This window comes from Littorina saxatilis, linkage group LG15, assembly GCF_037325665.1.
Source record: "Littorina saxatilis isolate snail1 linkage group LG15, US_GU_Lsax_2.0, whole genome shotgun sequence".
In the NCBI taxonomy this organism is placed as follows: Eukaryota; Metazoa; Mollusca; class Gastropoda; order Littorinimorpha; family Littorinidae; genus Littorina; species Littorina saxatilis.
Window position 1 is genome coordinate 21,312,427 of NC_090259.1, and position 24,224 is coordinate 21,336,650.

Consider the following 24,224-nt stretch of genomic DNA (forward strand, 5'->3'; position numbering starts at 1 on the left):
CAAGGAAAAAGATCTTTTCTCCCCAAGACAATGACAGCACAATGTCAATGTCAAATGCTCGTCTATTGAGGCTTCTCTTTAACTTTTCTTCTTTTTTTGTGTGCTGAATATTTTCTGTCAAACTTCCAGCACATCAGCCTCTTGTCGAGGGCGGGGATGTAGCTCAGTCGGTAGCGCGCTGGATTTGTATCCAGTTGGCCGCTGTCAGCGTGAGTTCGTCCCCACGTTCGGCGAGAGATTTATTTCTCAGAGTCAACTTTGTGTGCAGCCTCTCCTCGGTGTCCGAACACCCCTGTGTGTACACGCAAGCACAAGACCAAGTGCGCACGAAAAAGATCCTGTAATCCATGTCAGAGTTCGGTGGGTTATAGAAACACGAAACTTTACCCACCATGCTTCCTCCAAAAACGGCGTATGGCTGCCTAAATGGCGGGGTAAAAAACGGTCAAACACGTAAAATTCCACTCGTGCAAAAAAAACCACGAGTGTACGTGGGAGTTTCAGCCCACGAACGCAGAAGAAGAAGAAGAAGCCTCTTGTCAATCACCTAAACAAGTTTAAGGTTTGCAACAAATAAGAAGTCAGCCATGTTATCAACATATTTAAAACAAACACACACACCTATCCATCTAAAGTTTTGCTCTTTAACATACAAACTCGAACAGTTACATCAAATTAAATCAACACTCAAACATATATTGCACTACAGCGTTACCTCTGTTTTAAAACCTAAAATCTGAGAAATGTAAGTCTTAAAAATAGAAAGGGGATCTTCAAACCGAGGTAAATTTAGTAGCTCTGAAGAAAATCTTTGAAACAATAGGTATTATTGTAGAGGGTTCTTATGGGAGAGGTTCCACTGTACTAAAACCGGCCACCCATAAATCCACAATTGACAGGCTGACTGTTTACTACGGTGAATACATTTGTGAAAAATGTAGCAGTTTTTCGTTCTAAATGACTTTTTAATGCATCTTTTGCCAGAGGAAAACTGTGAAGATTTTTTTAATAATGCTTTTGGATGCATATGTTGTTTGGTTGTTTCAGAGCAGACAAACCACACTTTTCCATCCAATGTTTGATTGTAAGGACAATAGATTATCTTATGTCTCAACAAAAAGAAAAACCGACACGGTTGGCCTAGTGGTAAGGCGTCCGCCCCGTGATCGGGAGGTCATGGGTTCGAACCCCGGCCGGGTCATACCTAAGACTTTAACATTGGCAATCTAGTGGCTGCTCCGCCTGGCGTCTGGCATTATGGGGTTAGTGCTAGGACTGGTTGGTCCGGTGTCAGAATAATGTGACTGGGTGAGACACGAAGCCTGTGCTGCGACTTCTGTCTTGTGTGTGGCGCACGTTATATGTCAAAGCAGCACCACCCTGATATGGCCCTTCGTGGTCGGCTGGGCGTTAAGCAAACAAACAAACAAACAAACAAAAAGAAAACAACAGCAACCAGTTCAGGTAAAATCCATATCAAAATTTCATCAGACAGGCGCTGACTTTATCAGGATGGTAAGGATAAGTTAATTCGCGTGATGATTTTGTATCTCATGTCTTTTATAAACAATTTTCATTTTTTCATTTTCATTTTCATTACTTTATTGTCCCAATGCTGGAAAATTTGGGTCGCTTCCTCCCATTGGAAAGCTAGCAGCAACAAACAGAGTCACGCTACCCAGGTTTATGATTGTGTTTAGGTGTAATCAGCCACCCGCACTTATGGCAGAATAACAGGTCTTTTATGTGCCACAGTGGTGACACAGGGCTGGAACATCGATAGAGTCTGCACATAAAGTTGACCCGTGTCCGCCCCGGCCCGGATTCGAACCTGCGACCCTAGGATCACAAGTCCAGTGCTCTACCAACTGAGCTACCGTGCCCTTACCTCCTTGTCCTTCTTGTGAGCGACGGCGACAAGACCTTGGATGGTTTTGTCGCGACGGTTGCCCAGCTTTTTCTCCTCCTCCAGTTCTGTGGTCAGCTGCAGCAGGCGGTTATTGGCTTCCTTCAGCGCCTTCTCTTTTTCCTTCAGGCTTTCCTCCAGTTTCTGTCACACACGTTATGTTCAAGGTATTGACACCTTCTGGTTTTGTGATACAGACAGCGCAACCCCCCTTTTAGGACCTCCAAAAATCGGAGAAAATCGGGTCTTAAACAGGAGGGAGTCTTCAATGGGGGGAATTTGACAGAGGTTATGAACAGAGAGACAGAGAAAACAAGGTCTCAAAAAGGAGGGAGTCTTCAATGGGAGTAATTTGACAGAGGTTATGAACAGAGAGACAGAGAAAACAAGGTCTCAAAAAGGAGGGAGTCTTCAATGGGGGGAATTTGACAGAGGTTATGAACAGAGAGACAGAGAAAACAAGGTCTTAAAAAGGAGGGAGTCTTCAATGGGGGGAATTTGACAGAGGTTATGAACAGAAAGACAGAGAAAACAAGGTCTTAAAAAGGAGGGAGTCTTCAATGGGGGGAATTTTACAGAGGTTATGAACAGAGAGACAGAGAAAACAAGGTCTTAAAAAGGAGGGAGTCTTCAATGGGGGGAATTTGACAGAGGTTATGAACAGAAAGACAGAGAAAACAAGGTCTTAAAAAGGAGGGAGTCTTAAATTAGGGTGTCTTAAAAGGGGGGTTTCATTGTATACACATTGACACCTTTTGTTTAAAACTGTCTGATTTGAGAGTTCTCCTCTTGAAGGCATTGTTTTAAACCTATTTTTCTTACAATAATCTGTACATTTATCTCCATTTGAAGACTTTACTTAATTCACAGATCCATTATTTCCTCTGATCTTTTACTTGTAAATATTACTATAGACCAATATTCTGTGCCGCAACAAACTATGGTCTACACAATAAAGCTTCTCTTCACTTTACTTTACTCGGCAGTCCCACCATGGAAATGTCAAATAACTTTGATCCTTTTAAAATTTTCTTATATTTCTTATATATATATTTTAAATATATTTGTGAATGTATTGTTTTGTCAATAACAAACGTTCCAACAACCTATCTTTCTTGTTTTTTTATTTTGATCCTTTCACTCACAGCAAAATGGCATTATCTATACAAAGTGACAGAACACACACACACACACACATTAACACAAACAACTTACCCCTATCATATCCTCTTTATCTTTCAGTCTCTCTTCCAGCTCAGCAACCTTGGCCTGCAGACGCTGAAGATCATCCCTCTGGTCATCAACCTCATCCTGTTAATCATGACAAAAAACAATTAACCATGTTATCAGCGCACAATATTACTCTCCATATCTGATTCACAGAAACAGTTTCCTACTTAAGACAAGCCAGTGACTGATTCACTAAAAACAAAACATCAAAAACATTTGCACCAAAAACTGCAAGAAATGAAAAGTCATAATAATAAATGGATCCATGAAACACAAATTGTGGATGTCGAGAAATACCATTTGACTCCGGCCTACTAATGTTTCTGTTTTCAAGCTTGAAAAGTTCAGCGAATAAACACTACGCATTTGTGAACTGAATCTAGCATACAATTCAAACATTAATCTTTCACACACACACACACACACACACACACATTAATAAAACATATTCCGCAGAAAACATCATGGGCAAAAATGAACTCATTTATGCAAAGAAAACAAAACTAAATAATATTACAATAGCAAGTATTGCACAGAACCCATTCTACGGTTTGGAACAAAAAGCCAACAAACAAACTGTCATCCTAAAGTTCATTCCCTTGAAACATGCAAGATGCATTAAATCATAATTAACAATCAACTAAAGCTTGAAGCTGAATTAACAACCAAGATTTCAAGTGATTAAAACCACAGGAGGGTATGGGTATACCTTCTCTAGTGAGGTGCTATCCTGAAATAGAAAAGTTACCTTTCCACAACGTATCTCGCCAAAATGTGTAAGAACTAAGATTCTAAATATGTGTCAAACAATCTTAATAAACATGCTCAGATGTGCCTGTTGTGCAAGCTGAACATGGACCTACAAAATGTTGTGTTAATTATCACAACACAAAGAATCAGAATTTTCATTCATTCTATCCTAATTGTTTGTATGATAACAAAAACAAAACAAGAAGGGCAAAGCCCATACGACTCACATGCTTGTCAAATAACTAAACCTAGCAATGACATCATACACTAAGAACTGCTTTACACATTTTTCCTACCAAAATACATGTGACCTTGACCCAAGGTCAAGGTCATCCAAGGTCATGCAACACAAAGCTGTTAATTCAAGACATAGGAAGTACAATGGTGCTTATTGGCTCTTTCTACCATGAGATAATTATGGTCACTTTTAGTGGTTCACTACCTTATTTTGGTCACATTTCATAAGGGTCAAAGTGACCTTGACCTTGATCATATGTGACCAAATGTGTCTCATGATGAAAGCATAACATGTGCCCCACATAATTTTTAAGTTTGAAACAGTTATCTTCCATAGTTCAGGGTCAAGGTCACTTCAAAATATGTATACAATCCAACTTTGAAGAGCTCCTGTGACCTTGACCTTGAAGCAAGGTAAACCAAACTGGTATCAAAATATGGGGCTTACTTTGCCCTATATATCATATATAGGTGAGGTATTCAATCTCAAAAACTTCAGAGAAAATGGGAAAAATGTGAAAAATAGCTGTTTTTTAGACAACATTTATGGCCCCTGCGACCTTGACCTTGAAGCAAGGTCAAGATGCTATGTATGTTTTTCGGCGCCTTGTCATCATACACCATCTTGCCAAATTTGGTACTGATAGACTGAATAGTGTCCAAGAAATATCCAACGTTAAAGTTTTCCGGACGTCCGGACGGACGGACGGACGACTCGGGTGAGTACATAGACTCACTTTTGCTTCGCATGTGAGTCAAAAAAAGATTATATCATTCATTGTAAATCTACTCCTCACACACAGAAATATAATACATCACACACTCACTGTTACCAATCTCATCCTTTAAATAACAACAAACACACATAACCCTCTCTTCTCTCCCCCCACCCCCTCAACACCAACCCACAGTAACAACAACAACAACAACAACAACAGTGGTACTCATCCCAGACCCAACCACTACCAACCTGCCGATGGGTGGGGGCCAGGAAGGACTGTCCGTCGATGAAGGAGGAATCTTTGAGGGCCTCGGACAGTTGCTGCAGCATGCAACAGCAACAGTCATGCAGGAACGAATGCACATCACAATACAACATGCATCAGATTCAGAGGAAAGGAATGAATCACGGAATAAAATCCCAATGGATTGTGTCTGCGAGAGACTTGACCATGCTTCAAGTTCAACGCAAAGTCTTCACAGCTTCAGAAAGATAATGAGAGAGAAAGTGTGCGAGTGTGTGTGTGCATACGCAGGCGTAGGTGAAGGAATGGGGGAGTTGAGATGAGGTGCTTGGATGGGTTGGGGAGGGGAGAAGGAGATTACTGTTTGGATTTGTGTTTGTTTGGTTTTTGGCTCACGTAAGTGTAGCCTATGCGATGATAAACTTTGTCTGTCTGTGCGTGCGTGCGTGCGTGCGTGCGTGTGTGTGTGTGTGTGTGATAGAAACTTTAACATTTCCGAGTCTATGGATAAAGCTCGCATAAGAAGATTACGTCTCGGTCAAAAGTGTTTGACGTGTGTGATAGAAACTATTTGAAGACGTCACATTATGACGTAAGAGGGTTAGACGTCACGCAAAGGAATTACTGAAAGTCTCGGTCATTGTTATTGTGAGCGGGCCGAGACTAGTTGGCAGATCCAGGGTCTCGCTTTCTTGCACAGTTTCACCTATGCTTACTGTGTGTGTGTGTGTGTGTGTGTGTATGTGTGACGGAGTGATTGAGTTTGTGTTACTGTTTGTCGATTTCTTACGTGAGCCTTGATGGCTTCGCCTCTTGTTATATTTAGTCAAGTTATGACTAGATATTTTAACATCGAGGGGGGAATCGAGACGAGGGTCGTGGTGTATGTGTGTGTGTGTGTGTGTATGTGTGTGTGTGTGTGTGTGCGTGCGTGTAGAGCGATTCAGACCAAACTACTGGACCGATCTTTATGAAATTTGACATGAAAGTTCCTGGGTATGATATCCCCATACGTTTTTTTCATTTTTTTGATAAATGTCTTTGATGACGTCATATCCGGCTTTTCGTGAAAGTTGAGGCGGCACTGTCACGCCCTCATTTTTCAACCAAATTGGTTCAAATTTTGGTCAAGTAATCTTCGACGAAGCCCGGGGTTCGGTATTGCATTTCAGCTTGGTGGCTTAAAAATTAATTAATGACTTTGGTCATTAAAAATCGGAAAATTGTAAAAAAAAATAAACATTTATAAAACGATCCCAATTTACGTTTATCTTATTCTCCATCATTTGCTGATTCCAAAAACATATAAATATGTTATATTCGGATTAAAAACAAGCTCTGAAAATTAAATATATAAAAATTATTATCAAAATTAAATTGTCCAAATCAATTTAAAAACACTTTCATCTTATTCCTTGTCGGTTCCTGATTCCAAAAACATATAGATATGATATGTTTGGATTAAAAACACGCTCAGAAAGTTAAAACAAAGAGAGGTACAGAAAAGCGTGCTATCCTTCTTAGCGCAACTACTACCCCGCTCTTCTTGTCAATTTCACTGCCTTTGCCATGAGCGGTGGACTGACGATGCTACGAGTATACGGTCTTGCTGAAAAATGGCAGCTACTTGACTAAATATTGTATTTTCGCCTTACGCGACTTGTTTTCTATTGAGGAAGAGCACATACAGTGATTAACAGTTCCGCGGCCATTTTGGATTTCGTGCAGATTGTTTTTTCAAGTTTTTTGAGAATAAATCTATTTAAAGATAATTTCCGGTTGATTTGAACGTGTAGATTCGCTGAAGAAAGTACACTTTTGTAGTGATTTCCAAAATTGGGACCCCCTCCTCCGAAAACGGCGTATGGCTGCCTAAATGGCGGGGTAAAAAACGGTCATACACGTAAAATTCCACTTGTGCAAAAACCACGAGTGTACGTGGGAGTTTCAGCCCACGAACGCAGAAGAAGAAGAAGAAGGGACCCCCATTTCCGAAGTCATTAACCTACATTACTGCAACCAATAATTGAGCAAGAGTATATGCCACTAAAATGGATTGAACTTGAAGGTTATGCTAGAACTTTGATGGAAATGAACCATCACGTTCATTCGCCTTCTCTAAAACCATGCTTTTTCGTGCAGACGACACAAAAGTTACTCGACGAAAACGTCTCGACCAATCATAATCGCTTTAGGTATCCAGTGGGTTTCCTTCTTTCTTCCGTGTAGCGCTGGAACTGTTAACTGGTGTATTGAAAGTATTGAAAGACTAAAATGGACTGCTGACTTAAAAGTCATGACATTCATGCCGGCAGTATGTGTGTGCCTGTGTACAATGCTTTGCGGGATCGAAGAAGGTGTGCAGTGGTGGGAACTGAAGAGCAAACCATGAAGCAAGTCCATGGAAATATGGAAAAGATTTATGTGTGCAACAGGTGCGTGCATGAACATGATTTCTAAAAAGAAGGAGATGAATTCAAAGACTATGTGGAGAGGAAAGGGAACAGAGAATAAGAAGTCTGAGGTCTACAGACACGATAGAGGCAGAAGAGAGCTACATGATGATCATGCAATAATCACAGTTGCTTTCAGGTGATCACAATCAACAGAAAACAAAACTGGAATAATGGAATAATAAAGAAGTGAAATGGTCAATCAATCAGGCAAAGGTCATTCCAAAGGAAAGTCACTAGCAATCTATGCTAGGGAGATAAATAAATCTCATGTACAGGATTTATATAATGAACGCATTCGCATAAAATACATAATAATGAATCTGAACTCAAACATGAACATGTTCAAATAATAAATTCATATACACTATGGCACAAACTTTTTGTGTGGTTAGAATTTTGGGTCCAAACCATCATTATCAAAATAGTCAACCATTTCCGGATCATTTCTCAATCATTCAACAACGAAAAACCAACCCAAAAAAATCAACGATGGAGACCGAACCAATTCTCACAGATCTAAACATGCCGCTACCACATTAAGACAAAAAGACACTAACCTCCACATCGCGACCTCTGCGCCGCAAGTCTTTGTGCATCTGCTGCACCTTGTGCTGCGCAGCATCTTTCTCTCCTTCCAACTCTCGCAGCATGCGCTGCAGATCTTCAAGATTCCTGCCCTGGCTGTCAGACTCAAGCTGCAGCGCTGATATTTCCCTGCAAGCACAGTAGAATATTTTGCAATTATTAGGTTTAAAAACTGAGAGAGACAGGGGGGGGGGGGGGGGAGAGAGGAGAGAGAGAGAGAGAGAGAGAGAGAGAGAGAGAGAGAGAGAGAGAGAGAGAGAGAGAGAGAGAGAGAGAGAGAGAGAGAGAGAGAGAGAGAGAGAGAGAGAGAGAGAGAGAGAGAGAGAGAGAGAGAGAGAGAATACAGACAGGGCAAAGATCGCTTGGAAAATGTTTGGACTGGGTTGTTCTCTTAAAAAAATTTTTGCTAAAAGAGTGTTAATTATGGTGTTTTTTTTAAGGAGTTTGGCTCAGTTTCTGGTAATCCTCAAGAAGTTGCAGCTGCCAACCCCTGGGACAGTGTATAGTAAAGGAGCTACTCTACCCAGCCTTTTTCTTTTGCCCCACATCCCATGCGATCATATTTTCCAAGCCCTGAGACATTTGATTGAGGTTTGGGGTCCCAGGGCTGCTGAGGCATTGAGAAGAACCAGTGTAGTTGGCTCTGAAAATTAAACCCTCATCGACCACCCGGGGATCCATCCCAATACCACAGCAACAACCTGGATACTAAGCCAGGTATTTCCCCAATGTTCAGGCCTGAACGTGGCGAGTATTTTACTCGGCATGGTGAGTAGAAACATGCAAATGGCGAGTAGAAATGTTCATCTACTCGCCAAATGCGAGTACAGTTGCCGAAACAAATTGTTGGTTTGGCTAGTAAAGTTTGCTCTCTGGCTAGTACATTTTATTAATCACTAGCTAAACGCAAGTACACCATTTATAGGACTTTCAGGGCCGATGTTGTCTCTTTTTATGCGTTTAGACTTAAGTCTCTCACCTTTGCTTCATCTCGATATCATCGGTGAGCTTCTTGGTGTTGATGTGCGAGCGTTGTTGCTCCAGCTCCAGGTCCTGGAGTCGCGCCTCCAGCTGGTGCATCTTCCCTCTGCTCGCCTCCATCTCGTCATGGGCGTCTTCCGCATCCTGAATACAGGTAAACACTCAGTACAACCTGTCATCCTCCTAGCCATTTTCATAACTGGTAACATGAAAGTCTGAATTGAAGATAAATACCAGTGATGGTCAATTCTCAAAATTCAAACTCGCCAGCCGGGCGAGTAACTTCAAGAAAGTCACTAGCCCGCCAAACATTTGCTGGCCCGGTACATACCACAGTTGTTGCATCTGCAGTGTTTATAACGCTCTGAAACTACATAACACAACCAGAAGTGTTGCATTGGACCAGAATTTTCACTTGCCATCCGGGGGAGTTGCCAGGCGGTTTCTACTAGCCCGGCGGATTTTCTACTCAGAAAACGAATTCTAACAACATCCCTGCAAAAAACACATACACTTGAACCACTTTTGCACCTATTCCCTCCGAACACCCCCAAGCATACACCGCCAGAGTAACAGACTTATACACACCTGCAAAGCTTTGTGCAGTTCAGAACGCAGTTCCTCTGTGTACTTGTGATGCTGCTCCTCCAGAGACTTGCGCACGCTGTCGATGTCGCTCTCCTGGTTGGAACTCAGCGTATTTATCGCTTGGCTGAGGAAGAAGAAATGTAGCAACATTACACCTCTGGGACAACCTGTGTCTAGCCTGTCTGAAAACACCCCCGCTGAGGGATTTTGCAGCCAGCGCAGTGAAGATAAAGAGGGAAAAAAAAATTCTGCTCGAGCGACAGCAAGCAGGATGTCTCTGAACTGATTAGCCTGTGTCTGCCATTTTGTTGTTTCATACACATCAGCTGGAAACATGTCTTCTTGCAACTAAACAAATATGTGTAAGATCATACAGATTGTCCTGAACCTAAGAACGCTGATTTGTTTAATATGCAGTAATCTGTTTCAATATCACAACATATTTCATAACTATGTATCTATCTTAAACTCAGACTTTTCCTACATGAAACTTCATGGTGGTCTGTTTCATTTTCTGGAAAATCAAAACTTGACATCTGCGATAAGAAAAAACACATATTAATACATCCATTTACAATACAAATGTACTGATATAGTACATATAAATACACTTACACACACATGTATACACACTCACAAACACACACACACATTACCTTGCTTTGCGAAGCAGCTCTTGTTTATCCTCCAACTCTTTCTTCAAGCTCTGTACGTTCACCTTGAGCTCAATATTCTGTTACAATAGAAAAGTATGCAGAATTAGTCCAGTTTACATCCTGTCTCTGTTGTCACAACCATTCTTAATTTGTGCACAGGCGCTTCTCTTGCTTCTTTTCAACAACAAAATCAATTCTTCTTCATTCACGGGCTGAAACTCCCACGTTCACTCATGTTTTTGCATGAGTGAGTTTGTACGTGTATGACCATTTTCACCCCGCCATTCTGGCAGCCATACACCGCTTTCAGGGGAAGCATGCTGGGTATTTTCGTGTTTTCTATAACCCACCGAACTCTGACATAGATTAAAACATCTTTTCCGTGTGCACTTTGTCTTGTGCTTGCGTGTACACACGAAGGAGGATAAGGCACTGGCAGGTCTGCACATAAGTTGACCAGGGCGATCGGAAAAATATCCACCCTTAACCCACCAGGTGGCCACAGCATGGATTTGAACTCACAACCTTCCGATTAGGACGCTGATGTCTTACCCACTAGGCGCTGATGTCTTACCCACTAGGCCACTGCGCCCATCATTTTTGGCTCACGTAAGTGTAGCCTATGCGATCGTAACTTTGTCTGTCTGTGCGTGCGTGCGTGCGTGCGTCTGTGCGTGTGTATGTCTGTGGTAGAAACTCTAACATTTGAAGACGTCACATTACATTGACGTCACATTATGACGTAAGAGGGTTAGACGTCACGCGAAGGAAGTACTGACAGTCTCGGTCATTATTATCAGAGACATATATATGTCTCTGTTATTATTTTGAGCGCGCCGAGACTAGTTGGCAGTCGTGTCCTTGTAAGTAGGCTACATGCAGACAGACAGATCTAGATCTAGTGTCTCGCTTTCTTGCACAGTTTCACCTATGCTCTTTCTCTGTGTGTGTGTGTGTGTGTGTGTGTGTGTGTGTGTGTGTGTGTGTGTGTGTGTGTGTGTGTGTGTGTGTGTGTGTGTGTGTGTGTGTGACGGAGTGATTGAGTTTGTGTTACTGTTTGTCGATTTCTTACGTGAGCCTTGAAGGCTTCGCCTCTTGTTATTTTATTTGTTTTAAATCAGTTACTTTAGCAAAAACAACAAAAGCAATTCACTCAAATCTCCAACGCCAATAATAAGACTTACTGTTTTAAAGACATCCTCCCCATCTCCATACTTCTGCTGCATGCGCTCCTCCAGGAAATAGATGCGCAGCTTCAGGCTGAAATTTTCCTTCTTCAGGTCTGTGATTTGCTGCAACACACAATCCTTCAATTCAAACCATCAATCAGCAGGTCAATCAAACTTCTTCGTTCAGGTTCTGAAACTTCCACGTTTTTTTTATGTGCATGAGTACTATGACAGTTTGCCTTTGTTCTTGCCTGTTAAATCTACAGGAAGCTACTGGTGCAATGGCCGCTAAAATAAATTAGACCAAGAACCAGTACTGTACTTAACATCCATGGCTATGTTCCTATTGGACAATAACTAGAACACACAGATTTTCAACCTGAATTCAGGGTGTTTAAATACTACCAAACCAACAGAGAAGCAAAACAGTTCCATCTGTTTATAAATGTGAGAAATGCTGCTTTTGGCAGTGGCAAAATGTCTAAACTTCGTTCAAATCGCTAAAAAAAAATTAACAAGAAGAGCAAACGCTTGATCGAGTCACTTTCGCAGTTCTGAATATTATATGAGGCATCAGATGGACAGGAAGAAATTGCTATTCACAACACAATGAGTCACGTTCACATAAAATTTGAGCCCGGTCACTTTTATAGTTTCCGAGAAAAGCCCAACATTAAGTTGTGTGTTGCCGAACAGAAAAGGCTAGTTATCTCCCTTGTTTTTCTGATAACGTTCGTAAAAGGCTACAGATGTAAATACTTTGATGTAAAGAATAATCCTACAAAGTTTCAATCACATCCGATGAACTTTGTCAAAGATATAAAATGTCTAATTTTTCCTTTGACGCTGACCTGTGACCTTGAAAAAGGTCAAAGGTCAACGAAACCATCGTTAAAGTGTAGAGGTCATTGGAGGTCACGACTAAACAAAATATGAGCCCGATCGCTTTGATAGTTTCCGAGAAAAGTCCAACGTTAAGGTGGTGTCTACGGACGGCCGGCCGGCCGGACAGACTAACACTGACCGATTACATAGAGTCACTTTTTCTCAAGTGACTCAAACACTGTGCCAAACGTTTTTCACAGCAGGAAAAAGGTGATGGCAAGAACTTGCCTAGACTTGGAAAAATGGCAGAAACTTACATGACCAATTTAGCAAATTTGTAACCTCTGAATGGACAAGATGAACTAACAAGGTCCCAACATCATCTGCATTAAGCATTTTAAAAGGAACAATACACGTCAACAACTAAACCATACACATCTCCAATGGACGTGCTCACAGACACATTCTCTCATTACACACCTGGAATATGTTGCCTTCCATCCTTCTTATCGAAATTTGAAGGATTACGAAAAAGAGCAGAACTCTTGTTCACAAACTCATGTCATGAGGATGCACAAACTACAGAACCATCCCAACCATCCTCTCTATGGCTACACCATGGTTTCAGAGAAGACATTCAAGATTCATGTTTGACTTTCTTGACGACCTACAGATCATGTTTTCTGTAACGCAAACCATCACTCCTGTCTGTGTTCTCTTCAAACACGATCTCTGTCATTGTTTTGCACAGCAATCAGAACTTTGCAGTTCAACCAAATGAGCACAAGACACCACCACCTGTCAGTATTAAAACCAGTTATGACAATGATATTTCGAGACAATACACATGGATGATCTCTTCAAGGCAAAGCTGTCAGTGGCAGAACTGCATAGACTAAAGAGTTAACAACAAAAACTACTGAAGCAGTCCACAATAGTAAAGGCACCTTCATTGGCACAGAATTTGTCATCTGGTTTTATCCAGAGCTGAAGACACCAGAACAGCAATGTTTCACCAATTTCATCACAAAATGTACTAAAACATAAAATCAGTATTCCACCACAGGACACTTCCATGAAACAATTACTTTTATCATATTACAACTACCTGAGATCAAAGGTACTTGCATGAGGTGTACTCATAAATGTTTGTTTAAAACACAAAACTTAATTCTAAAATTTATCTCCTCAATTTATCACTCATGAATCTCTTCTAAGTTTTCGAGTTACAAACAAAACCTTAACCCAATGCCCCCTGACAAAAAAATGGCAGGCAGCCTTCTAAATCCTGAGCAAAGGGAAACTACTCCGTACAACATGCACACATACAAAACAAAACAATTCATATAAAATCATAGAGTACTCACATTTATATAGAAGATGGCAGAATAACTCGAGAATACACTATAGTTTCATATGCACGTATTTTCTGTCCACTTCCAATGTAATAAATGTTGTTTAAAAAAAAAAATCCAGCAAGTGTTCTTCAAAAACATCCAACGTGTCAGCCTTCAGTCCTCATTTACCAATATATGTTGAAAACTCCCAGAAAAATCCACCCGAATAACAACACCCAAATCGATGTCAGACCCATCCCCCTTTCACCTCTTCAAGTAGAAAACCTTCGAAAGGCGTGTCAGAATCGTCATCTGAGTTCCCCATGATCGAACACCATACTTCCACACCATCGTTCAACACCATTTTGTCAGCCAAAAAAATCTCAAACTTTGAAAATTCACAGCAAACACACTATCGCATCGATTCAAACTCTGCAAACGCTAGAATGAAGCAGCCGGAAGGAAGTGCATTAATCACATCCGGTCGCAAGGCCTTATGGGTAAGGCTCAAAGCGAAAGTGAAAGTAGGTGACCTAGTGTTTAGCGGGCCATGCCGGGCGTTTCAGGGATTTCATAGGGCACTTCTGGCGGGCCATGCCGGGCGGTTCAGGGGGCATTGGGTTAAAGCAACAATCCAACGACAGAGCAGGCCAGCGAACACTGCTTCCCTGAACACTCAATACTGTTCAATCAACGCTCATTTTCTTTCCAAGCACCTAGCCAATGGAACACACTACCTCTCCCTCTCCGTCAACAACAGTCCCTCGAATCATTCAAATCTGCACTCAAGACATTCCTTTTTTCCAAATAATCCATGCATTCTACACTGCCCACCCCATCCCACCCTGAATAACTGTACATATTTTAATGGTTGATGGTGTGTGTGTGCTAGTGACTTTAAGTCTCCGTGTGTGTGAATGAGTGTATGTGCGCCTTGAGTCGCCTGTTGGTGAGATATGTGCGCGTTATAAGTATTCGTATTATTATTATTGCAGTCAAACCATTGAAATAAAGTTGCACACTCTTGAGAGCTTATCCACTGCTAGCCAGCTACATGGTTCAGTCCCAGACCATCTCAGGGCAATCTGCCAACTCATTGATCCACGGTGCTATAGGTGAACCCAGGTTCACTGAGTCTGGTTCTGTCCCCTGAACCCTGCTGGCCTCCCCACTGTGTCTAATTAATGTCAATTTGTCATGCTACAAGATTCACGCAAAGCCATTGATTAAGGTTCACTTAGTCAAATTAACTTCCCAATCATAGCTGCCAACCTTCTGAAGTCAAAATCCAGGAGCCAGGGGGTTCCGTTTAGTCTTGAATATGAGCAGAGAGAAGCTGTAAAATTCGGGAGATTCCCGCAAAAATCCGGGAGGGTTGGCAGCTATGCCCAATGATAAGATGACTTATTACACTTTCACCAAAGGCTCTGCAAGAGTGTTGTTTTCAGAAATAACTCAAAACCATTCCCTGTGTATCATTCTGTTCTATTCATTGAGGGAAAAAAATCACACTGATGTCTGCTGGAGTGGGCCTTTACTAACGTAACAAGATCAAACAATGGGTTCAACACAATGAATACTAAACACTTACTTACCTGCGATTTTCATGTTTGTATGCTTCTATAAGTAAAAATTTCTTACCTGATCATATTCTTTCATTGTGCGGCCACGTACTGGTGACATACGTCCACTGTTGGTTTTGGCCAACACTGCAAACAGAAACAAAAGATTATGTTTGACATGTCAGTGAAAGTATTTTCCCTCTGATCCGCTGATAGTGAGGCCTAAAAAAAAAATAGGTGTGGTTACGGTAACCCGACCTACCCTATTTTTAGGGGCCGACCCTATAACTTTTTATTACATTTGTCAAAAAAAAACACACACACAAGAAAACCAGTGCAGAAAACGCAATGAAAGCGAAAGCGCCCGAGTCGCACACTTATTTCCCTGTCAAGTAGGTTTAATTTGTACACATTAGAAAAAAAAGTTTAAAAAAAAAAAGTGATTGCCTACCTTCCTACCCTATTTTTTCGGCTATGTTACCGTAACCACACCTATTATTTTTTTTGGCCTGATACAACTGTCCAGAAGAATACTTTCACTTATCAAACTCTAAGACAGGATTGTATCTTTCTTTGTATAATCCCCTCCACTTGTGTAGAAAAAAACAAATACAACAATGAACAAATACACTCACCCATACCTTGCATAAGCCTCTCATATTGCAGTGTAGAATGAGAGTGTGCATAATGTGTCCTGGTCCTCAAGACAGTCTACACATTTTTTTAACATATTTTCTAATGATCCATTTTTTTTCCAGTTCCACAGTGAAAAGGTTAACTTGGTTTCAGGAATGCACACACTGATTATTCTAACAAGATTCCCACTGAAAAACTCAACCACATGGTTCAAGCAGTTCTGACAAATTCTTCTCTCAACCATGGTGTGTGAAATTACTTACTGGGTAGCAGCAACCCCTGTCCAGGCGACATGGACCGTGACTCCTGAAGGTCATGGTCACTGGGATTGTTGCCAAGGGTGACGTTTGGCAGGTCCATCAGGTTGGTACTGGGGACAGAACAACAACAATCTTAAACAAATAGTGCAAGCAAACTACTAAACAGTTCCGGATAAGACTGCTCCACCTTTCAACAACACAAATTTAACTGCCGTAGACCAAAAAGATGACATGATGACCCCAAGTTCACAAAGGAATTCTCACCCCCAGGGCTTGGAGAACAGAAACATGCAGAAACAATGGGTAGCATCGAACTGTATGGCAGCTTGCTCACGATTTGAAGGCAACTCAAAATTTTGTCGCAGGGCAAACCTCACAGGACAATAACAAAATGAATGTGACATTACTTTAAAACTCAGTGTAAATTAACATTCCGAGCAGGTTATCTGACTAAAGCACATGTGAATGTAATCCTAAGAAAAAACAAAACGGTGAGTTATGAAACATAGATACAATTTACACACACCCCCTGTGCAAAATTCAATCTTTTGGAGGGAACACCAGACACCAGTACCCAAATAAAATGTGAACATGTATCCTGATATGCACAAACTAATAATGTGTATAATGTTTTACTCACTCGGTTCCACTCTGAGTGACTGCATCATCTGCATTGCCATTTATTTCCATAATCAAAGCTATTACAGCTGATTAGATAACATTTTGGTGAGCCAAAAGTTTGCCCCCGACCCTGTCTTAACAAGTGGGCCTTCTAAAAAAATAAAATGTGCCCACTGATCAAAATGATAACAGAAAAAAATTCAAGCGTTCTCCAACAATAAGAGCTATACAGGAAAACAAACAATACAAAGATCAATCACAAGCTTGCCAAGAAACTCAACACAACTTCAGCTGAGCCCAAGAGTATCACTCTGGCAGCACTCAGGTGTGACGAAACATGATATCACACACCATAGCTGCTGGGGGTCTCACAAGGGAGTGCAATATCAAAAGATATCTGCCACAGACATTTCAACACTACCACATGACACTTCCATAAGACCAGGGATCAACTCACAATGCAGAAGTAAGTTAGAACTGAATAGCAGAACTAAAAGACATCCGTTCTGGTCTGCATACGAGACATAAATCAATAATTGCAACAGTAATAGACTAATACTTCTCGGGATACTCCTTTTGTTTTGCTAGTACTGTGTTACTGCTATAGGCCCTTTCTGTATACATGCATGCACTTCATCATGTAGGTAGTCTGTGTCACTGTCAGCTGAGTTCTACAGTGCTGATTTCCCAATGACCAATTTACTGGTTATTGGTTGAATTTTAATTCTTTATTTGAGGCCTAAATTAAGGTTTTGGTTTAAAAGTCATGCTCATAACATTAACAACTTGGTAATGGGTTGAATTTTGCTGGCTTATTTGAGGCTGAAAGGAAGTTTTGGGTTCAAATTCATAACTGAAGTTGAGAGTAAACTCTAGGTAACTGTGTCTGCCGATACAATACAATACAATACAATACAATAACTTTATTAATCTCTAAAAGAGAAATTACATTGCTGAGCGTTTGTGTCCGTAATAATAACATACATAACACGGACACAAACGCTCAGCAATGTAATTTCTCTTTTAGAGATTAATAAAGTTATTGTATTGTATTGTATTGTATTGTATTGTATTGTATCTGTCTTGAAGTTGTGCAGATCTGTTCGAGATCAGACACAGCTATCCAAGACTCAGCTATTCGAATAGCAAGTACCCTCCCTTGAGAGACCAGACCCAAGAATCAACACATTTAGTGCTACAGCCCCCCCCCCCCCCCCCCCCCCCCCCAAAAAAAAAAAAAACCCCACCTTTTAAAACGCTGTTTTCTCTGATTTTCTGTGCATAAACTCTGTAAATTTACCTCGTTTCAAGACTCCCTCCATTATAAGACCTGATTTTCTCACATTTTAGGATGCCTTAGCACTAGCAGGGAGGATTCACTGCACTGTGCTAACCAGTGCTACTACCCCAGGCCAGATGGCTTGATCCTTTGATGCTAATTTTTCACACAGCAGGGGAGCAGACTGGTGATCAGACACAAAGTTACATGACTCTTACTGCCACTGGCATCTGTTGTCTCATCCATTCATTTCAGACAAAATGCCTGACAGTGACAGGCCTTGCCCCAGGATTTGTGAACGATCAAGGGTGAGGGGAATACAAATATTGATGACAGGGGAAGTTTGCTTTTACTGTAGATTATTATCCTTAGGAACAGGATTCAGAAGCAGCTTTAGATGATCATGTAAAACTAAAAGTATGACTTGACTCACAATATGTACAAACTACAAGTACAATACAATGTTCTGTGAGCAAATCATACTGAAAAATACACTCTACTGAGTCTACATTAGTTATGTTATGCGAAGTACATTATAATTCTATTATTTATATGAAGATTCAGAACATGTACTGTAGACAGATGAGGTGTTGAAGTTTACATTGGAACAAAATATGGGTACATGAAATGATGAATTGATTCTAACTGTACTACAAATGCGTGCAATACTGCAGGAAAGAGCGCTAATGTAACATGTCCATAATTCTCCATCTGACAGGAATTAACACATAATTTACAACAGTCAACAGACAGAACCACATAAAGTTTACATTTTAAATAGAAGAACTGCAGTGGCCTGAATATCCTTGCATTTTAATCATCCACGAACCACTGACTTCTCCACACCCTTTCCTTCGCCAATCATTGAATCACTGCGCAGTGGCAAGACATCGGCCTTCTAATTGGAAGGTCCTGAGTTCAAATCGCTGCTGTTGCCGCCTGGTGGGTTCAGGGTGGAGACTTTTCAGATCTCCCATGTCAACTTATGTGCAGACTTGCTAGTGCCTTATCCCCCTTTGTGTGTATACGCAAGCTAAAGACCAAGTGCGCACAGAAACAATCCTGTAATCCATGTCAGAGTTTGGTGGGTCAATGAAACACGAACATACCCAGCATGCATTCCCTGAAATCGGCGTATGCTATCTGAATGCGGGGGATAAAAACGGTAGTACACGTAAAAATCCACTTGTGCGAAAACATGAGTGAATGTGGGAGTTTAATTCAGGCCATGAACGAAGAAGAAGATTCACTGCAATCAGCCTTCCATTTCCAGACTCTTCGACTCATTTTCATACCCATAAAACGTTGCAACTTGCATGTGTTCTAAAGCTAGAGGCTCCTCCAGAACATCACAATACCACACAAACAATCACAATAAGAATTTATCAAAGAGTTTTACAAGCTAAATACTACTACCACTCAGTTCTGAGTACTTACTAACCCAAAAGACAGCCAACCTCAGATCTGATTAGCTACGTCAGGAGCTAACGATTTCAACTTTCAACTTCAATTTTCAAACTTCAACTTCAAGCACGCAATTTTTATGGCTTACCATCCGAAACCGTAATCATCATTCTGGCATAACACACTACCGCTCGACCAGCGTGTTCCCAGTTTTAATTACACCGTAACACACAAACACAGAAACAGCCGTTACTACTGAAAAGAGGGAAATGGAGTAGGATCCAACTTCACACAGGAAATACAGGGACCCAACTGAAAATTTCACAACACTTGCCATCAACCGATTTACCAGACCCAGCGACTGTCAACCTCATAAGGCGACACTCAGGTAAGTTCAAATTTACCGCCAGGTGCAAACATGCTTGTCGCATGTCGATAAAAACACACCTTCAAAATCAAATTTTCAAATACGACGACAAAGCAGACAGATTGCAAAAGACGAGTAATTGATCAGTCTAGAAGATAACTGTAATTTGAAAATCGTACACATTTCTCTCTCACCTGCCATCAAAGTCAAGCGGCAATGTGGGGTCGTAGCCCCGTGACTCCATGTTTCACTGGCGACAGGTAACAGCTACCTGTGTTAGAGTACACTGTCATTCGCCCGTGTCAACAAGTATTTTCCTCGACTCACCACTGTGGAAATCTAGGTCGATTATATTTAATGCGCATGCGCAGCATCTCCCAGCCCACCATCGGCAATGTTCGGATTTCTTCGGCCAGCATCAGAAGCAGACGAACTTCCAGTGCCGATGATGCACAAGTTGCCCCGAAACCTGGTCATAATTATTTTACGCAGTACCCACGAACAAAAATTGAAACGCTGTAAAAACGGTATCAGACGAATTCGTTTTTAAATCCTTTAGCCTCATAGGAGATGCACTCACATTATTTTTGTTTAAAACTCGGACTGGTGATACATGATGTACGAGTTGATAAAAGGGGATATCTATGCACTGACTAACCATGCTTACTGGCATGTCACTTCAAAAATGACGGACTGTCCCTATAACCAGTCTCTAGGATTTTGATTGCATTTTGTCCGACACAACCAAACAGATCAGTAAAGAATGTATCAAATTTCAGAATTCAAGTGATGGCCGATCGTTGTGCAAGTGATTTGGAAATAAAACTGACGTGTAGCCTAAAAATGATGTTTTTTTAGCGTATCACCAACTCATGTCCCTAAAAGGAAAATTTCCTGTGAGGACGTTAAGGACCCCCATTTCATTTTCAAAACAAGGAACTTAGTCGATAAATATCGACAGGGGGCCGACAAATGGTTTAAATGGGAAATGTGTGTATATGGGTGTGGGTTTGAAACAAACAAACAAACCAACCCATGTGAACCCCGGGCCGCAGGCCTTCGATGTAGTGATTGAAAAAAAAGGATGTTCTCAAATGGTTCAATTCTCATTTGGTCTGATTCTCAAATGGTACCGGTATACTCCCCCCCCCCCCTGGCCGCAGGCCTAGGAGTAAAATTTTTATAGACACTGACCTTCTTCCCAGGGGTCATTGACCCAGTTTTAGCTATGAGAGGTGGTTCGCCCAGAGGCTGTAGAGTATACTGGGGCGGTCTCTTTGATGTCTTGAGAGGAAACTTGGCCAGGGTAGTACATGCACCAGAACTGGTGGACACCAAGGACAAACATGAAATCGAAGCAGTTTGCTTTCAGAGAGAACGGTCGTCAGCAACTCAAACTTCTCTGTTTTCTTTTTTTTTTTTAAATCTGACTTTCTTTGTGGCCCCCTGACTCCGCCCCCTCCCTCTGTAAGGACCCTCCTCCACAAGGACCGATTTTTGTCAACATTTTAAAGGTCGCTAGAGAGGGGTTCCACTGTATGACCTAACCGCTACTGGCAGACGGCCTCAATCTTCACGCGCAAAGACGAGATTAATAGGTGCTCGGTTTTGGTATTTTGAATTACATTACATTAAACCTTTGTTGGGTTTCATGGTCATGGCAACAGCCATAATAATATTACATGATGTATAATATCATATTTCAGCATATGTGAATTACATGTCATCATACTAAACTGTCATACATTTTTATTCCTACATTATTCTGATTGATCACAACCAAACCTACTATCATTGGACACATCCAAATGCAAGCGCCTGTTCTTGACAATTTCTCTCTGATCTAAATATAAAATCAGTGCAATTTCCTGGGTCGGGCTTTGCCACAGACACTCACGGTTTGGCCTGTAGGTAAAATGTACAATGTATTTTCTGATTTGTGCACAAAAGCTTTTTTTCTTTTTTCTTTTTTTTAACATAACAATGTTTAATGTCACTGTATGTTTAAAAGACCATGGTCATATTTGTAAAAAAAAATGTTAAATTAGAAAATAAATAACATTTTGGTTCATGATTTTTCCTACACCTGTGCTAAAAATAAGAAATAAAAATGTCGGGTATATAAGTCACTCAAATACAGCTAGGTATGAATGGCTCGGTTTGAGTTTGTTGCAGTTGACCCTGCACAATGCGACATATCATGTTTTTGTTGAACAATTTTGACGTCACCCCTCCCATAGGGTGACGTATTTCACAACTTCCTGTGTTACACAAACTCTGTGATGACCAATTTTGACGTCACCCCTCCCATAGGGTGACGGATTTCACAACTTTCTACAGATGAACAATTTTGACGTCACCCCTCCCATAGGGTGACGGATGTCACAACTTCCTGTGTACACAAACTGATGACGTATTTCACAACAAAATGGCGCTGCCCATGGTCAACCTCGAAACTATCCGTATAGAATGGGGGCGTCCTCGCCCCCATAATGATGTCAAATGACGCAGGGACATCACAGCGGCACACACTGACACACACACACACTCACACACACACACACACATAGGCTAGCCTACATGGTTTTGCAGTCACTGATTTGGGGTCGGCTGTGTATCAAAATGCCATCCCGTCTAAAACACAGGCATTTGGGGTCTCTTTTGTTTTACGTGTTAAAAATTAAGTTTCTTAAAACCTCAATGAGCGTTAAATGCCATTCTAAAGTGTGAAAACTCTTTTCAGGAGGTTATTACATAAAATGCAACCTCCAGCGTGATTTTTTGAAAAACAGGTATTTGGGGACGATGTTTGCTGTACAGCAGTGAAATGGGGAAGTATGTGTCCACAACGGTGAAGCGGCGCGGAGCCGCTACAATCACGACATCGGTGCTATAAATGTGACGCCGTGTTAGAAAGTTTCTTAAAACTTCAATGAGCGTTAAATACCATTCTAAATTGTGAAAACTCATTTCAGGAGATTATCATATAAAATGCAACCTCCAGCGTGATTTTTAGAAAAACAGTTATTTGGGGACGATCAGTTTGCTCAGGGACCCAGGTCTTTATGTGTCACAGTGGTGACACGGGGGTGGGACATGGATACCGTCTCTGAGTCTGCACATAAAGTTCACCCGTGTCTGCCCCGGCCCGGATTCAAACTGACCAGTGACTTGCGGCCGGATCACAAGTCCAGCACGGTGAGCTACCAACTGAGCTACCGGCCCTCTACATTAGGCCTAACAAAGTAAAATGTGTGCTTCTGATGGCAAGCTAAACAAAATTAGGGTGGGTAGGTCAGTAACTTTTTCTTTTTTACTTGTTTAAATATTTTTCCTTATTGACGTTTGTTTTTCTATTTACACTGGACGGGTGCATGTGTTTCTTTATTGGTCCACCAAACAGCAGGTATATTGTCAAACTGATTCAGAAAAAAGTTCCTATTTCTCTCCTAGTGACCAATGATGTACATGATTTGTATTTTGTTTCTAATGTTCAATATTAATGACTTTGTGCAATATCGTTTTTGTAATTGTGAGGTAGGCCTAGAAAGGCACATTTCTGTTTTTGTAAAGCATTTGTTCTTGTTCTTGGTCTACCCCAAATGGGTAGTGAAACCTAGACCAGTCAAGCACCACAGATGGGTGCACTGGCCACTGGCCAAACAATCTCATTTGGATTTAATTACTGCCCAATGGGCGCCGTTCTGGTGAGGTTATGCCCCCTCTTTCTTTTGGCTGGTCACTGGCGCCACCTTGCGGCAAGATCACACGAGAAAGGAAAAAAACTTGCATTGGTCCCAAATAGCATATCAGTTTGGTAACAGTTCGTGTGTAAGTCCTGCATTTTATACGGTAAACAGACAATGGTCAGTTCTGGTGAGATTATGCCCCTTCTTCCTTTCGGCTGGTAACTGGCGCCACCTCGCGGCAAGATCACAGGAGTTGTCTCGCATTATCACCCCAGAAGCGCTCAATTGTTGTTGACAAGAAGAAGAAGAAGAAGAAGAAGAAGAAAGAGAAGACAAACAAAAAAGACAAAAATGAAGGAAAGAAAAATGAGACCCACCTCGTAACAACTGTTCCTGTTTCTTGATGAGGCCTTCATATTTCTTGAGGCTCTTCTCATAGTCATCCTGCAGCTTACTGCTGTTCTTGTTGGCGTCCAGTGCTAAGGAGTTAAGGCAAATTATTTCATGCACATGAAAACCATCTTGACTCGGCCATAGTATGGAAGTATTACGCTGGTTTGCTAATCTAGCTCTTTGCTCCTTACAGTGATAACTTGTCACGAAGAACTTGTGAACAATATAAACTGAAGTTTCTCCCCTGAAAGCGGTGTATGGCTACCTGAATGGCAGGGTAAACCAGTCATACACGTAAAAAACCCACTCGTGCAAACAAATGAGTGAA

General features: G+C 41.3%; 1 protein-coding gene across 6 annotated transcripts in view; it reads right to left on the reverse strand.

Moving 5' to 3' along the window:
• Nucleotides 1-20,152, reverse strand: part of LOC138948802 (golgin subfamily A member 4-like) — a 97,897-nt gene extending 77,745 nt beyond the window's left edge. For 4 of the 6 annotated variants that reach the window (XM_070320424.1, XM_070320419.1, XM_070320423.1 and 1 more), the window contains exons 1-11: nucleotides 20,009-20,152; nucleotides 16,147-16,253; nucleotides 15,327-15,394; nucleotides 11,539-11,646; nucleotides 10,355-10,431; nucleotides 9,699-9,822; nucleotides 9,109-9,254; nucleotides 8,102-8,258; nucleotides 5,094-5,165; nucleotides 3,122-3,217; nucleotides 1,889-2,050 (exon numbers count right to left, since the gene is read on the reverse strand). In XM_070320424.1, the coding sequence (XP_070176525.1) occupies nucleotides 1,889-2,050; nucleotides 3,122-3,217; nucleotides 5,094-5,165; nucleotides 8,102-8,258; nucleotides 9,109-9,254; nucleotides 9,699-9,822; nucleotides 10,355-10,431; nucleotides 11,539-11,646; nucleotides 15,327-15,394; nucleotides 16,147-16,253; nucleotides 20,009-20,058 (1,167 nt within the window). In that variant the 5' untranslated portion in view covers nucleotides 20,059-20,152. Of the gene's footprint in view, nucleotides 1-1,888; nucleotides 2,051-3,121; nucleotides 3,218-3,845; nucleotides 3,867-5,093; nucleotides 5,166-8,101; nucleotides 8,259-9,108; nucleotides 9,255-9,698; nucleotides 9,823-10,354; nucleotides 10,432-11,538; nucleotides 11,647-15,326; nucleotides 15,395-16,146; nucleotides 16,254-20,008 lie in introns of all 6 variants that reach the window. The other 2 variants (XM_070320421.1, XM_070320422.1) reach the window with 2 other exon arrangements.
• Nucleotides 20,153-24,224: the final 4,072 nt, after the last annotated feature.